General features: G+C 56.7%; 1 protein-coding gene across 1 annotated transcript; it reads left to right on the plus strand.

Moving 5' to 3' along the window:
* The first annotated feature begins 1225 nt into the window (after nt 1-1225).
* LOC119238427 (cholesterol side-chain cleavage enzyme, mitochondrial) lies at nt 1226-12978 on the plus strand. The gene is made up of 9 exons (XM_037502120.2): nt 1226-1689; nt 4511-4666; nt 5986-6185; nt 7170-7373; nt 8087-8244; nt 11107-11273; nt 11523-11601; nt 12013-12210; nt 12608-12978. Exons 1-9 carry the CDS (start codon nt 1418-1420, stop codon nt 12737-12739), a joined length of 1566 nt encoding a protein of 521 aa, XP_037358017.1. The 5' UTR covers nt 1226-1417; the 3' UTR covers nt 12740-12978.
* The last annotated feature ends 999 nt before the right edge of the window (nt 12979-13977 follow it).

Here is a 13977-nt window from a genome sequence, read left to right on the forward strand (position 1 = left end):
GATTCCGATCTCTTTTGGCTTTGGTCCTGAGCTGCCTGGAATTCCTGGGGGCCTGGGCCAGACTGCAGCAGAGGGGAGCTTCAAAAGTCTCTCTGAAGAAGAAACTTTTCTCTTTTCATCCATTTATGGATAAAGACGTGAACTTGACTGTTTCATAACTTCGGAGAGCAGTTTTCAAAGAAAGCAGGTGAAAAAATCACCTTTCCTCCTAATTCTAATTTTTAGGCTGTTTTTCTGAAAACCAAATATGGAAACTTCAGGACTCACTCTGGGTCAGCAGATGAGCAGGGAAGGCAGAAGGAGCAGTGTCTCAAGACAGGCCGAGAGAGACACCCTGGTGGGGTGTCTCCCTGTTAAAATGCACCAAGGCTGTTCCTTGGTTCGAGGTGAGAGACCAATGTGACAACTCCGTCCTGAGGACAGCGTGTGGTTGGGAGTGGGCGTTGAGCACAAGGGAGGAGAGAGAGATTTTCTTGGCGGTAAAAGGGCAAAAGCAGGAAAGAAGGAGGAGGCCAGGTGAATGCCTCCCTTTCACAAGCTCTGCTGCTCCCACATCCCTTCAGGTTCACCCTCAGGTGAAACCCACTGGCCACTGGGACCTGCAGGCCTGGGACAATATCACCACCTGATAAATGGGGAGCTGTGAAGGGCAGACAAGGGAGAGATGATGTTCTGAGCCTCTGGGTAGATGAAGAGGAAAGGCAGAAAAGGAAGAGAGCAAGGGAACGACTCACTGCGGAGAATTCCTCTGGGCTGGCTCACCACCATGCTGAGGCCCCGGGGGCGGGGAGGGACCCAGGAGAGTCTTGACATCTGCTCAGGAAAGAGTTCCTGCAGAAGCCAGCGCAGGTGCATTAGAAATCTTCTTTCGTAGTTGAAAGTACACGCTCACGAGTGAGCGCGGGCGGACGCCAAGGGGAGCTGCTTCCTTGGCCATTAAGGCTGCTGATAGAAATATTTGCGTAGTTCGAGGGGAGGGGCGGGGGCTCACAAATGGGGTCCTGAATGCGTTCCAACCAGTTTTACTTAACAAGACCACTGGGCCTTCGCATTCTGTTGGTGAACTAAGACAAGAAGTTTTATAGCTAGTGGCACCCAGTGTGAGATAAGGGTCTAAACTGACTGGGTGTGTTGATTTGCTTTGAAACGTGTCCAACTGTTTTCTTGGAATTCTGCGATGGGGGCGGGTGGTGGGGGGCGGGCAGGAGTGAGGGACTACTAGCCGCCTTTGTGCTAAATTCCTTTCTATCTCAGTACCCCAAGTCCGGGAGGGGCTGTGAGTGAGCTTCAGCCAGCAGGAGGAGGGAGCTGACTCCTTAGTCAGCTTCTCCCTTAGCCTTGAGCCGGTGGTTATAAGCCGGGACCTGGGGGCCCAGGGCCAGAGTTGCTCGGCTGGCCTTTCTGCCGTGGGGGCAGCATGCTGGCCAGGGGGCTTCCTCTGCGCCCAGTCCTGGTCAAAGGCTGCCAGCCCCTCCTGGGCACCCCTTGGGAGGGCCCTGGCCATCCCAGGGTGCCCCCTGGAGAGGGAGCTGGCCTCGCCACTCACCCCAGCCCTCGCCCCTTCAGTGAGATCCCCTCTCCCGGGGACAACGGCTGGCTAAACCTGTATCATTTCTGGAGGGAGAATGGCCTTCACAAAATGCACTACCACCAAGAGCAGAATTTCCAGAAGTATGGCCCCATATATAGGTAAGTCTGACAGAGGGCAGGGGTAGGGAGGCAGCGAGGCCGGGGAGCCCTCCTGCACCTTCCCTCCCCAAACGGTCCGGTTGCCTGGATCCAGCTCTTGCCCACCTTCTGATTTTATTCCTTCCATGCCTGAGAGGGTGGCAGAAGGGGGGATAAGGTTTTCTAGACGATGCGTACGGTTCCCCGCTCTTGCGCTTCTACTCAAGGGTCCTCTACCTTTTGATACTCTCTGGGGGTCATCCGCAGGGCGCCTTGGGAGGTAAGTTTATCAGTCCCAATGTCACAGGCGATTGAAGGCCAGAGAGGCTAGAATTCTGCAACCGGTCACCCAGCAAAACCCTGTCCTGCTGGGTACTGACGTGTGGCTGCCCGCACGGCTCTGGAGAAGCCGGTTGTGTCCCTCACACTGAGTGTCTTCCCCAAGCGTCTGTCTGGGCCTTCGCCTGAGTGCCCCCACCCCCACCCTGGCTTGTTCTGCTTTAGCAGTTTCTGAGACAGGCAACCTTCAAGCCACAGCGGGTTCTTTGCCTCGGTGAGCGCTTCACGGCGGGGTGCAAGGTGGTGGAGGTGGTGATTGGGGCGAGGAGGCGACACCAGGAGGGACAGGGACTCTCACTTGAAGTGGAAAAGGGTCAAGATGGAGAAAGGGCATGGCTGTGACGCCTCGCTGGCTTGCTGGGCGGGTGGGCGGGAGCGGCTTGTTTGTGTAGGGTACAGCTGCTCACCCCCCACCCCACCCCCTTCCTCTGAGATCTCAGCTGAGGGTGGCCCCGGGCTGAGTACCGGGCTTGGAAGAAGGTTGTTCCTGTGTCTCTCTTCTCTCTCTTAGGCCTGCAGTGCCTCTGTCCCCAGCCTCCCTTTGTGGACTTCTCTCCTTATCCTCTGCCTTCCCCAGTTCCTACCCCCTCAGGGAGGAAGTCCTTATTTTATTAAGCCCCTCTGAGTCCCTTTCATCTGAGCCGCCAGCATGTCCTTCAGGTGGGTGTTACCGTTTCCCTCTTCCGTGGGGAAACTGAGGCCCAGGAGAAGTGTTTCGTGAAGGTCACACAGCTCATCAGAGTCCAGCCAGGGCTGGAACCCAATTGTCTGGCCTGTGTCAGTTCTGTGTGTTTCCATTCTATTCAGTTTACAGCCTGGGAATGATAAACTTCTGCATAAACATGAGGAATTTAAACTACAACTTTCACAGGTTGTTTTCTTTATAGAACAATTTAGACAATAAAGACAATCGCAAATGAAAACTTGGAATAGGGGCCTCTGTGGTGGCCAGGGATTAAGTCTCATTGCTATCACCATGATTACGGTCCCCAGCCAGGGAGCTACCCACATGGCACGGCAGACCTCTCCTGTCTCGCCCGCTGCTCCCCTCAGCAGTGTATTCCAGTACATCTGCCTGTTCTGCTCCCCGCTCTGTCTCTGGTGAATCCTCTCACAGCACCCCCCCCCCACCTCTGGCCTACACCCTAGTTCTTCTACACAAAAATAAAGAAAGAAAAATCTTTAAAAAAGAAAAGAAAAGAAAAGAAAACTTGGAGTCAAATACTATCCCCATTTCAAGATTATGTGTGCACCATCGAGAATGTGGATGCATGGTATGGAAAGTTTGGTATCGCCCACAGCAATGTACGGAGGGTTTCTGGCCGCGTTTTTCTGTCTCCTACAGCTTAAAAGGCAGCCTAGCCGTGCACAGCAGCCACACTCTCTGGCCAGATCATGAAGGTGGACATTTAGTCCACTCTGGGCTTTTTCACGATCAGAAATGAGGGTGCTGGGAGGAATGTGCTCATCCATCAGGCCTTGTTCTGCTGTGTCAGATCATTGCCTTGGGCCGGGTTCCCAGAAGTGGAATTGATAATAATAATGGCAGTTCAAGGATTTGACTGAGCTGGATGGTGGCATGAGGACATGTGGTAGCTGGAAAAACACCAGGGTTTTTTGGGAAGCCATGGACGAAGGTCAAATGTCGAGGAGACTTGGGAAGATACGCTCAGGCCCCATGGGGCAGTGGTTAAAGTGCTGATCCCTTTTCTTTCTCTCTGGAGAGGGCAGAAGGGAAGGGAGAAAAGCAGGAGAGGGAGACAGGGGGGTGAGGGAGGGAGGGAAGGGCGAGAGAGAGAATCTGAAGGAGAGTTACCTCGGCTTGTACCTGTGTGGTTTTGGGACACGTTGCCTTCAAGTGTTTTGCATTCACTTTCTTAGGCAAAAGGCAGATGCAAGTGAGAAACGGAGTTTTCTGCTGTTTTGTGACAGCCCCGTTTTAAGAGACTGTCCACAAAGCTCCTTGGGCGGTGTCTCTGTACTTAGGTCCTGGAGTCACACGTTGGTTATGTTTTAATGGAGACATTGCTTTGTCAGAGGGCTCCAGCTGGAGCCTGGCAGGGATCGAGTGGCAGGTGTCTGACCCGCTAGCAAGGGACCTGCAGTCACTCCGGTTTGGTCGTTTGGTGGTGACATGGAGGGGCGACATTTCTGAGCTCTGTGGTGGCTGACAGGTGTGGCTGAGGAGGGAGCACGGGACAGGGGAATCTGTGGTCCTGGGGACGAGCCGTGACTGGCAGTGGCAGAAAGCTGCACTTGCTGACGCCTGACGGGGTCGTCTGCAGACACAGCCCTGAGAGACAAGGAGGCACTGGTGGGATCGCCACTGACCAGAAGAAGCAGAGGCTGGGGGCCTTGCGGGATCGCATAGCCAGGAGGCTGGGGACATGTTCTGCGGCCAGGCTGTCCTTGGCTCTTAATCACCGGCCATGGTCCTGATCGCCCAGGGTCTGCGGGATCCCCTTAAAATCCTGACATCGCAGCCCCACTCTCCGCCCTCCAGGGAGAAGCTCGGCAGCGTGGAGTCCGTTTACATCATCGACCCTAAAGACGTGGCCCTTCTCTTTAAGTTCGAAGGTCCCAACCCTGAGCGCTATCGAGTCCCGCCCTGGGTGTCCTATCACCAGCACTTCCAGAGGCCCATCGGAGTCCTGCTGAAGTGAGTCCTGGGTGGCTCTGGGGCCTGACGGAGGGGCTGGCCGCTGTGGTGAGGGCAGAGGGCCTCTTGCCCTGCTCTTTCTAGCTGGTGCTCAGGCACCCCCTGAATATTCCTGCCCCTCTGGAATATGCCGATGGCCAACGGCTTGGCCATCTTTCAGGGCTACGGACAGGCGGGAGTCCCCTACTGTCTAAAGGGGCGGAGAGAAACCAGACAAATCACTGGGTTTAAGTGGAGTTTCTACCAAGCTGCTCATCAGAACTGCGAACGTGACCACCTCAGGCGTTGGTGCCAAACAAATGGGTCTCCCGTTCCTCGTTAGCAGGAGTGACAAACCCAGCCGGGCTGGGGAAAAGGCCAGTCCTTATCGCCTGAAGCTCAGTTTTCACAGACCTCCTAGGGATGCTCCCACCACGTCCCCCCCAGTAGCCCCGAGGCACAGGTACAGGCATCACCAAAGCACTCAAATGCCTAACTTGGGAGCGGGGAGGGAGGAGCATGGCCCACGGTGCTGCAGCTGAGGCTCAGAAACATAAAACTGAGCAAACAAGGAAAATCCCTGAGCATGCCAGCTTTTGAAAGAAGTTAAGACCAAGTAAACAGTTTTTCTTAGTATGTTCCAGAAATGCATGCAGATCAGTCAAGCTAGCTACACAGCAAACAAGCAAGTCCCAGGCTCCCCTCAGAGGGGCCGGGCAGAGGTGGGAGGGCCAGGGGGGCGTGTGTAAGTAAGTTTATAATAACCAGACCGACCCCCACCACGACAAAGAGGGCTCTGCATGACAGATCTAGTTCTGAGAATAAGCTATAAAGCTGAGGTTTAACTCAGTTCCGGGCACCTGAGATCCCCCAACAACAGCAGTGGGACATGGCGGGGGTGTGGTGAGGAGAGGCTGGTCCGGGCAGGAGCCAGAACAGTGATGTAGAGAGGCCCTTCAATAGCAGAAGGTGAGCATCCGCCAGGCGACAGGGAGGTGGGAAGGCAGCCTGGGGTGGAGGTGGACGGCGGTGGGGGGGTGGGGGGTGGGGACGTGTCCTAAAGTCCTAAGAGTTTCTGCTGTCTAGTGGCAGCAGCGGGTGCATGAGGAGGGGGTGAGGTTTGTTCTCCCCGCTCTTTCTCCTTGTCTCATCCTAAGGCCAGGCAGAAGCTGCGAGGAGGTGAGGGGCAGAGGGCCTTGGGGGGACTGGAGGGCTGGGATGGACATGAGTGCCGGACTCTGGGCCTGTGCCTTGGCCTCCTGGGCGAGCCACGCCAGCCCTTCTGTGTTTGCCAGGTTGGGTCTGTGACCATGAGGGCCCGAGGGCCCTTGTTTTCTCAGGAATTCCACGGCCTGGAAGAGAGACCGGCTGACCCTGAACCAGGAGGTGATGGCTCCGGAGTCGATAAAGAACTTCATCCCCCTGCTGGACCCGGTGTCTCAGGACTTCGTCAGCCTCCTGCACAGGCGCGTGGAGCAGCAGGACATGGGAAAGTTCTCAGGGGACATCAGCAATGACCTGTTTCGCTTCGCCTTTGAGTGTAAGGGGATGGCACCATGCTGGCCGTGGTCCCGGGGGTGGGAGAGCCCAGAATCCGCCTTGAGACCCAGCACAGACCCCAAAGGGGCACAGGGCTGGCCTTCTGGGAGGAGCTGCTGAGCACATCCTCCACCACCCGCAATCCAGGGCAGGAGCAGGAGGCTTGAGTGACTAATCTGGATGGGGTGTTTGAAGAGGTAGGTAGGTGTGAGCCAGACGGTGTAAGGAGGTCAGGTATTATCGGGGGAGAGCATACCTCAGGCAAAGGCCCTACGGTGGATGGGGATCCTGTGGCCACTGCAGGAGATTTGGGATGTGCAGAGTTTGGTATGAAATCCGCATTCATACCCAGGATGACCCAGTAGGCAAGAAAACTTGGGGTTGCTGTGACTTCTTTGCTCCAGGCAGAGTGTATCCTGGATGGCCAGTCACCTGGGGATTTATGTTCCTCATGTCCTATCTGACTAGTTTCACGTGTGGCCTAACGACTGTTTGGTCAACAGCAGACCGTGTATGACAGTGGTCAAAACAGACTACGCCATCTGGCCGAGATGTGTGGTAGGCATTACCTCCTGCATTTGGGTAGTTACATTTTGGTGTTTACACAGTGGAATTGCACAGCAGGTCATTCTGATGACCTTCTCAGAATGTATCCTGGTCCTTTAGCAATGCAGGACTGTTGAACATCAACTCAGACAATTATAGATAAGAAATCTCTCTTCCCAAGAGGGACACCGAGGGGCTCTTTGGGTTGCTGGCGGAAGGGTGGGCCTCTCCAAGCTCTGCCGAGGACTGCTTCCCACCTATGAGAGCCCTTTCCAAAGGACCTGAGCGGTTGCCCGAAAGGTGATTTCTGAAGCTCTGCCATTTCAGCTCCTCAGGCTTCCGTTTCCTTACTCTGTTGGTGGGGGTGGGGAACCCCTGGGGCGGGGGGCACTCTGGTGGCTGGTTTGGAAGGGGCTCCTCAGCCTGTCTCCTCCTGCAGCCATCACCAACGTCGTATTTGGGGAGCGCCTGGGGATGCTAGAGGAAAGAGTGGACCCCGAGTCTGAGCGCTTCATTGATGCTGTCTACCAGATGTTCCACACCAGCGTGCCCATGCTCCACCTCCCCCCAAACCTGTTCCGTCTGCTCAGGACCAAGACCTGGAAGGACCATGTGGCTGCCTGGGATGTAATTTTTAATAAGGGTGAGGATGCCCCTGGCTGGACCTTGGGCGGCCAAATCTGGGCCAAGGGAGTCCTGGCGATCCAGCGGGTGGGAAACCCAGGCCTGGGGGAGGGAGGAGGAGAGATTGAGACAGGGAACGCACTAGCTGGGAGCACAGGTGTCAGTCTGCCTCCTAGTTAGGGCTCGGGATGCTGGCTTGCCATGTGGGAAACCTCCCCGCAGGTGGGCAGGGATGGGCATCAGGAACTCCCTGGAACCCCTGAGAGGTGGGGTGAGGCCTGGATTTTGGGATGATTAGATTTTCTGGAGAAAGAGGATCAAAGATGTCCATCACAATCTTCCAAGGAGCCCGTGATCCCTACAGGGTTAAAGATCAGTTTCAGACAGGGCAGATAGGAATGGGTGAGGACAGGTGATGCCAATTGGGGTGGAGGATGTCACCAGGCCTGGAGTCAAAACCCACCCCTGCCCCTGACACCCTCACACCTTGGATGAGTCGCCGCCCTCCAAGGGCTGCCGTTTCCTCATTCGCAACGTGGAGACATCGCTTACCCCATAGCGTTGTGGTCAAGAACTCAAGAGGGGGCTTAGCAGAGAGCGTGTGCTCAAAGGGTCCCCTAAAAAGCACAGGTTCCAGAACCTCCCAGACCCTGGCACCAGCTCTCACGGGAGATGCTTCTTCCCTCCAACTTCTGAGGGCCTCGCCCTTTTCTCTCTCCCCCGGCCCCACAGCCGAGATGTACACCCAGAACTTCTCCTGGGACTTGAGACAGAAAAGAGAATTCGACGGTTACCCGGGCGTCCTCTACCGCCTGCTGGAGAGTAATAAGATGCTTTTAGAGGACGTCAAGGCCAATATCACGGAGATGCTGGCCGGGGGCGTGGACACGGTGAGAATGCCAGAGGGCACAGCCTGTCCTTCCTTCGCCTCCTGTGTCCTTCCCCACCAGCCTCCTTGTCTGAGCCCTGCTTCTCCAGGGATTCCACTTCCGAATTGCTCTGCCATGGAGTTCCTGCCTGTGCCAAGGGAGTGACAGGCAGGTGGTGGGCTCAGGGTCCTCGCGAGTCTGTCGGGAAACCCGGCGGGCTCAGGCGGAAGACACGGCTCACTCGGATTCAGGGAAAGACCTGGCAAAGCTGGAAGCCTGTGGAATTTGCCCCGGCCTCAGCCCGCCAGGGTCTTTTTGTTGTCTTCCCTGCTCCGGCTTCCAGAACTCAGTCAGGCAGTTTCCCCTGGTGCCAGAGGGCATCTTCTGAGATGTTTCCCTCAGGTACTGCCTATGGGGACATGATAGCCTAGAAACTTCTCTTGAATGTCAAAACTCATCTGTCCTGTGTCTAATATCTTCAACACTGTGATGCTAACGTGATAGTGAGGGCTAATCATTTACTGTTTATAGTTAGGTGTGATCCAGACACTGAGAGACCAGGAAGATGAATATAATAGACCTCACATGGCCCAACAGCTCGGAGAAGAAATGGGTATCAGCCAGCTAGGTCTTCCATAGGAAAGGACCCAGGCTGGGTGGCTGAAACAGCAGAAAGTTAATTTCTGGAGCCAGGAGTCCAAGGTCAAGGTGTCGGCAGGAGGGTTTCTCCTGAGCCTGCCTTGGCTCCTCTTCTCTCTTGTGTCTGTCCTCACCTCTTCTTCTAAGCCCACTTCTTCTAATCCAGTCTTGTTGGACCAGGGCCCACCCACATGGCCTCGGTTCACACTAATCATCTGCAAACACAGTGGCGCTGTGGGGGCCTGGGGTTTAGGGTTTCCGTGCTTGGGTTTAGAGGGCACGCTGCCCTGCCAGTGACAGGAGGGCAGAACGTGCACAGCGGCTCCCCACTCCACGATGTGGGGCTGGACAACCCGCACGGCCCAGGTACTCACGGCACCCAAGGGAGGGCAGACACTAGCGTGGCCTTGCAGGACCCAGCGAGTGCTCCGAGGAGGAGTTCGAATGGATAACCCGTGTCTTGAAAGCTGTCGCCGGGAGGAGAGGGGGCAGAGAGCGTTTCAGGACTAGGGAATGTCAAGCTCTTGACAAATCCCCCTGGACAAATAATCCTCTTTCCTAGGTATCACATTTACACTGTGCTCCCGTGGCGGCATCTCAGTCCCTGAGACAGGCTGCGGATGACACATTTACGCAGATTTTAAGCACCGTTCATTTGTCAGTTATGTGGACGAGATCTCCAAAAAAATGCTCCCCTGCACCCAGGAAGCTATTATTATTAGGTAACATCTATTCAGCACGGAATTTATGGCAGGCAGTGTCCTGAACTTTTCAAGTGTGTTAACTTGTTTAGTATTCACAGACAACACTGGACGCAGAGAGGTCAAGGAATTTACTCAAGGTCACATAGCTAGTAACTTAGTTAACTCTCTTATTAAACAAGTGTCTCCTGTGTCAGGCCTTGGAGGTAGCCAGACAAATGCAGGCTGAACCTTGAAAGAGTACATACTTGCTCCCTAGGCTGGGGAGGGAAATGTAGGACAAGGAAATAGCATGAGGACACTTTCCGGGATTTGTGTGTAGCTCAGTGGGACTAAAGCATTAGGTGCATGCTGGAGAGAGGTAGGGGTGGGGTTGGGAGCAGCAGACAGCTGAAAGGATTCACCAGAGACAGAGTGGGGAGCAGAACAGGCGGATCTACTGAAATCCACTGCTGAGGGGAGCAGCAGGCGAGACAGGAGAGGTCTGCTGCGCCATGTGGGTCAGCTCCCTGGCCAGGGATCGAACTCAGGCTGCAGTCACTGGCGATAGCTTGATAGTGCTTGAGACTTATCCCCTGCGCCACCAGCGACGCTCCTAATGGATGGCATTTTTTTCACGATTGCTCCTCTTGGGAGGAAGAAGGAGTGTCCAAGCCTCTTGGAGAGACCATAGGCAGTACCTGATTCTTGGCAAGATAATGTGCCACGAACCATGTCCTGGGGTGGTTGCCCAGGTTGGGGTCCCAATACTGTGGAATCTAGCACTGGGCCCCTCAGGAGGGTCACTCACGCCCCAGTGAATGCACACAACCTCTGGTGAATCACGGCGCAGTGGACCCTTGAATGGGGGGCCCTGGGGTGCTGAGAGTCGGCGTGTCACATTTGAAATCTCTGAAACTTCGTTACTGTCATCCCTCGATATCTTTGGGAGATTGGCTTAGGGAGCCTCTAAGGATACCCACATCCTCCGATGCTCCTGTCCCTCAAATCAAGCCCTGACCTGGCTCTCTAAATGCAGAACCCTGGGATCTGGAGGGTCAACTTACTCATTGACAACAGGTGCACAGAAGTGGACGCTTGCAGCTCGAACCCGTGCTGTTCACGCATGCGAATGACGCCGCTGGCTTCTGTTTCAGTGCCGTGAGCCTGACTTTCTGCTGTGCGGCACGAGGCAGATGAGAACTTCGAGGGAGAGGGAGGGTGGTTTATCAGGCGTTCCAAAGGGAGCAGCAGTCATTCAGAAGTCTAGACAATACAGAAGGATTTGGCTTCTGTCAGCATGTGGGGTCCTCTGGCTGTGAGGGGATCCTTCACTGGCTTGGGGGATGGGGTACCCTGGTAACGTGAGGGACAAGTCCAGAGATGGGCTGAGAAAGACATCTGGACATCTGTCTTTGGAATTGTGCTTTGCTTTTGTGGCTGGTGCCTCTGGGTTCCCGGATGAGGGTGGGAAGAGGTTCTTGGAATTGAAAATTTTACGTGGGTCTAGGCGCCTCAGGAGTGACAGTCCCCTGATCTTCCGCACCTCCACACTCCCTGCCAGACGTCCATGACACTGCAGTGGCACATGTACGAGATGGCGCGCAGCCCGCAGCTGCAGGAGACGCTGCGGGAGGAGGTCCTGGCCGCCCGGAGTCAGGCCCAGGGAGACCTGAACAAGATGGTGCAGCTGGTCCCGCTTCTCAAAGCCAGCATCAAGGAGACACTGAGGCAAGCCCGCGCAGCCTGCTCCACGTCACCACAGCCCATGGGCAGTGCAGGGGGACCAGGAGGGGCTAGCAGGGGAGATGGACAGAAGGTGGTGAGAAGCAAGGGAGTTGGCTAGGAATGGGGAGGAGAAAAAGAGTCGGGGTCCTGCCTGCAAATTCCTCAGGTTGCTGTGGCTGGGTCCAGGGGTGCGGTGGGGGCAGGGAGGGACTTTGTCCAGGCCTTGAGGCTGTGAACGCTTTGTTCTGGCAGACTCCACCCCATCTCTGTGACCCTGCAGCGATATGTGGAAAACGACTTTGTCCTTCGAGGTTACTTGATCCCTGCCAAGGTAGGTGTGGCGGGAGTGGTGGGCGCAGGTGGGCAGAGCGCAAAGTGCATGGGGGACCTTTGTCCTGCTGTTCTTTCTGCTGAGGCCCTTGGCAGCTTATGTGCCAATTTGAGTGAAAGGCAGAGGTGGCGGGCACATGGGCCCAGGGTTAGGAGGAAGTCCCCGCGGTTGCTTGGGAGGGGGGTGTGGGCTTGTGGGAGCGACAAGATGGTCCCTCGGGCCATCCCCAGCCTAAGTTCTCCAGTCATGCCCTCCCGATCAGCCATGCTCAGGCGGGGATGGGGCCTCGCCCAAGGTTGCACGGTGGCAACGGCCTGTGTGGGTTGGCCGGACAGGCAGGGGAGCAGGATGCCGGGCTGCACTTAGGACGGTGAGGAGGTGAGGTCAGGCCTTGCTTCACGTCGCCCCCAGACGCTGGTACAGGTGGCCAGCTACGCCATGGGCCGAGACCCCACCTACTTCTTCAAACCGCACAAATTTGATCCCACCCGATGGCTGGGCCAAAACAAGGACCTCATTCACTTCCGGAACCTGGGCTTCGGCTGGGGCGTGCGGCAGTGTGTGGGCCGGCGCATCGCCGAGCTGGAGATGACTCTCTTTCTCATCCACGTGAGTCGGGCCCGGGCCTTCTGGACAACCCTGGTCCCGCATAGGCACCACCCTCCTACCCCCAACTCTGCCAGAGCCAAACATCAAACACTATGGGCTCCCCAATTCTCTGCTGCCTCCTCTTTGGGGCTCATCCACTCATCACCCATGGGTGCGCGCTGGCCGTCTGTCCAGTGCCGGCACTACGGGAGGCGGGCGGGTGGGATGAGACCAAACCAAAGCCTGAACCAAGGCGGTGAGGCGGGGCGGTGTGTCTGTGGGCTCTGCAGAGTTAAATGGGGAGCTGCTGGGAGACTCCTTGAGCTCCTGGCTCTCCTGAGCAGACGCTGCCTAGAGGTGGGGAGCGGCGGGGGGGCGTCCCCTGCCCCGCCATAAGCCCGCCACCCCTCTTGCTCAGCTTCTGGAGAACTTCAGAGTTGAACTCCAGCATCTCGTGGACGTGCACACCACCTTCAACCTCATCCTGATGCCTGACAAGCCCATCTTCTTCACCTTCCGGCCCCTCCACCGGGGCCCTCCCGGCGGGTGATCCCAGGGGGTGCCCCTCCCACCACCCAGGGGGGCTGTGGGGTGGGGCCCGCAGGGCATCTGTGTCTTCACCTGGTCCCCGGCCCCTGCTCCTTTCTGGCACCTCCAACCCGATGGAATCGGCGCTCGGTGGTCACTGTCCCGGCTCAGCTCAGCACCCCTCTCTCCCCTCCTTTCCCGGGCTTCTCCGGCATGTGAGGACAATAAACTGACGAAACTCATGAAGGGCTTTTATTCCATCTGACCCCGAGTTATCATCACCCAGTGGTGATGCTCCCCAGCCGGGTCAGCAGGGGGACTACGGTGTGAATGGGGGGCCTGAGCGGCTGAACTTGAGTCCTTTTCTGTGGGACCCACCCACCTGCAGCAGCTCAGGAACCAGCAGGGTCAAGCTTCCCTACCCTCGGCCCCGGGGGTGGAGGGGCAGACAGAGGGAGCCGAGGGCCATTACTGCCATGTTGGGGCCCTGAAGCCCAGTGGAGGGACACGGCCCGGCGAGCTATACTGAGGAGAGTGTGACCAGGAGCGGTGGGCGATCTGAGCTCCGGCTGGCCCCCCTGAGCAGGAATGAGGCTCTCGTAGGGCTCTGCTAGTTGCACCCTGGGTGGGAGCCCCCTGTGGGGTCACGGAGTCTTCTGGTCAAGGTCCAGCATGGCAAAGGCAGAGGCCAGTGTGTGAGGGCTGGTGTGAGGAGACTGGGCATGGAAAGCCAGGGTGCCTCTTCTGCTCCAGCTCACCCATCTCTGGGCTTCCCTAGGCCTCTACTTCCTGCCCCAGGAGGGATGGGGTCACTTGCTAAGCCCGGGCACCCGGCAGGGAGACTTGGACCGCCTGTCACTGGTCCTGACGTTGGTCCCTGAACCCTCTGTAACTCCTGACCTGGCCAAGGGCCTGATGCCATCCTCAGCTGCGCAAGCCCAAGTCCCACAGGCTGACTGGGGGGCGCGCCCTGCTCAGGACAGCCGCGGAGCAGCGTGGTCTGTCTACCATGGCCGACACAGTCTGAGCCCATTCTCGGAGCCTTTCTGCTTCTCCCCATCACACAGTCCTCTTCTTCGTCTTTCTCCTCCCTGCTTCCTTTCTCTTCCCTCGGCCTGCATCATCTTTGACTCAGAGATATTGGAGCTGGAAAGGACCTTACTGTCAAAAAGGTCAAGCTTTGCATGGGGTAGAAGGGTAGCGAGCTCAGAGTGGCTGCTTGGGTCACCCAAGGTCACCCAGCATGCTTGTGGCTAGAAC

Source organism: Talpa occidentalis, unplaced genomic scaffold (assembly GCF_014898055.3).
Source record: "Talpa occidentalis isolate TD23 unplaced genomic scaffold, MPIMG_talOcc4v2.1 talOcc4.11, whole genome shotgun sequence".
Taxonomy (NCBI): Eukaryota; Metazoa; Chordata; class Mammalia; order Eulipotyphla; family Talpidae; genus Talpa; species Talpa occidentalis.